This window comes from Pygoscelis adeliae, unplaced genomic scaffold, assembly GCF_000699105.1.
Source record: "Pygoscelis adeliae isolate BGI_AS28 unplaced genomic scaffold, ASM69910v1 Scaffold160, whole genome shotgun sequence".
In the NCBI taxonomy this organism is placed as follows: domain Eukaryota; kingdom Metazoa; phylum Chordata; class Aves; order Sphenisciformes; family Spheniscidae; genus Pygoscelis; species Pygoscelis adeliae.
In genome coordinates, this window is record NW_008824035.1 from 2,752,290 (window position 1) to 2,754,621 (window position 2,332).

At 42.5% G+C, this 2,332-nt stretch overlaps 1 protein-coding gene across 2 annotated transcripts in view; it reads left to right on the top strand.

Moving 5' to 3' along the window:
• Window positions 1-135: 135 nt before the first annotated feature.
• NIF3L1 (NIF3 NGG1 interacting factor 3-like 1 (S. cerevisiae)) overlaps window positions 136-2,332 on the top strand; it is a 5,281-nt gene continuing 3,084 nt past the window's right edge. For both annotated transcript variants that reach the window (XM_009331704.1, XM_009331713.1), the window contains exons 1-3: window positions 136-575; window positions 1,306-1,471; window positions 1,922-2,048. In XM_009331704.1, coding sequence (XP_009329979.1) covers window positions 140-575; window positions 1,306-1,471; window positions 1,922-2,048 — 729 coding nt within the window. In that variant the 5' untranslated portion in view covers window positions 136-139. The remainder of the gene's footprint in view (window positions 576-1,305; window positions 1,472-1,921; window positions 2,049-2,332) is intronic.

Below are 2,332 nucleotides of genomic sequence, written 5' to 3' on the forward strand. Positions count from 1 at the left end.
AGGCCGCGCTCCCCCTGCCGCGCTCCCCTCTGTCGGTGGGGCGGCATTCGCAGCCTGAACACTCTTAAATCTGCTATTTCAGCCAGTGAATTACCTAGGCTTATTCCTGCCCTTTTTTACCCCCTCTACAGATAGCTGCATGCTGCTGCCTGTCACACAGCTGGTTCGCCGGCCCTTCCGCTGCATCCGTGCTTCGGGCTGCTTGCCCTCACGCTCCCTCATGAATCTCCGGGAGCTCGTTTCTGCCCTGAATGACTTTGCATCCCTCTCTCTGGCTGAAAGCTGGGACAATGTGGGGTTGCTGGTGGAACCAAGTCCTCCCCACACTGTGAACACCCTTTTCCTCACTAACGATCTCACTGAGGAGGTGATGGAAGAGGCAGTGCAGAAGGCGGCAGACCTCATTCTTTCTTACCACCCTCCTATATTCACACCACTCAAGCGAGTAACGTGGAAGACCTGGAAGGAACGGCTGGTAGTCCGAGCCCTGGAGCACAGAATCGGGATTTACTCTCCGCATACTGCATATGATGCCATACCCCATGGAGTCAATAACTGGCTAGCAAAGGGACTCGGTGAGATTCTGTTAAACAAAAAAAAAAGGTTAAAATTATTCATCAGTGTATGTTATTTTATGTGGGGACCTTCCCTCATTTTCCTTTCTTCCAGCTTTTACAGGTACGATTTGAGTACTTTCTTTTTTTCTTTTTTTCCCCCAATATTCTTCTAGTACTTCTAAGTACCCTAAACACATTTTAGGGAATTTATCTTGGTGAGGAATACCAGATACAAACACTAGAGGACATTGTCAGATGCATACTACATTGGATGTAGTCGGAACTGGTGCAGCATATTCATTGTCCATCTGGGTTGCAAAGTTTAGACCACTGACTTTAAATCACCACCTTTAATTTATAAAATGCAAGATCTCATTGTTTGCAAAGGACTTAAGGTATCTGAAATCCTTTTAGATTTTTATCCTGTATTGTGGCTCATAAATGAAAACAGCTATGTCTTTTCCAGCCTGATTTACAAACCAGAAACTATTTTGGTTTTGTACAATTCTTAGGATAAAACAGAAGGCATTAAGAGTGACAAATAATATATATCCATCAACTTCTTTGCACTTAAAATAGACTGTGCCTAATGGAGGCAACAGGGCAAGAAGTCCTCAGTTCTGGTCAGGAAAAATGGATTCAAGTGCAAAATTTGCATCTTTTTGTTACACCTCTAGGATATGTGCTAAATCAGTATTAGGATACTTATCCAGCTTTATAAAACAGCAACCTTGTACTGTTTTCTCAGGTGCCTGTGCTTCTGTGCCACTGCATCCATCAACTGCGCCAAGCTATCCAGCTGAGGGCACTCACCGGGTAGAATTCTGCGCAGACAACACTGAGCATCTGGACACGGTGCTGTCCAAAATCAAAGACATCCAAGGGATCTCCTGTCTCACTACTCTCCCTGCCAGGTATCTGCTTCACTCCCTAATGTTGTATTCTTTCTGTTGTTTGAAAGAATAACTTGCTGGAATTGTATTTTACGGTTGTAGTCACTTTGTTCCTCTGTGCATTGCTGCTATTTTTTTCAGCAACAGATGTAGAAACTTAAGAAATAATCATCCCTTTCTGATCAATCTATGTTATGCTAAATGGTAACAGCAAATCAGTGTAGCATCACATAGATTAGAGGTGGTAAAGAAGAGTATTGACAGGAAATTTGATGAGGACAGTTGAGTTAAATTCCCATATGTGTTTCTTCCAAAAGACTAGACTAGACCAGGCTAGGCTATTACAATGCCTTCTTTTTTCCTTTCTCTGTGGTACAATAGCCACTGGGATAGAGTAGCCTTGTTTTATATTAATATGATGCTGAAATTTTATCCAGTTTCTTAGCAAGCAGCAAGCATATCTTTTCTCAGGGTTGAAGGCGAGGAGCAAACAAGAGTCAGTTTGAACTGCTCTCAGAAAGCACTGTTGGAGGTGGTGGCATTATTGTCCCAGAACAGCCGCCTTTATCACAGGACCGAGATTCTCTTATTACAAAAGGTAACAAAATCACGTATTACTTCCAGTGAATGTATTACTTGTGTGAGCTGAGTGCCCTAAACACTGAAATCCAGTAGTGCAGTAGCATCACAGGTTTCTTATGTTCCCCCGTCAGTGCTCTGAAATACTGGCCTGTGGGGATTTGAAGCCACACACATTTTCCAAAACAATGAAAATTTGTGTGGCCTGTACTAATTCTTAAATCAGTTCCAATAGCTAGTGTAGTTAATATGTTACATTCAAGAATATCACATATATATTTTTTCATAAAGTTCAGAGGCATT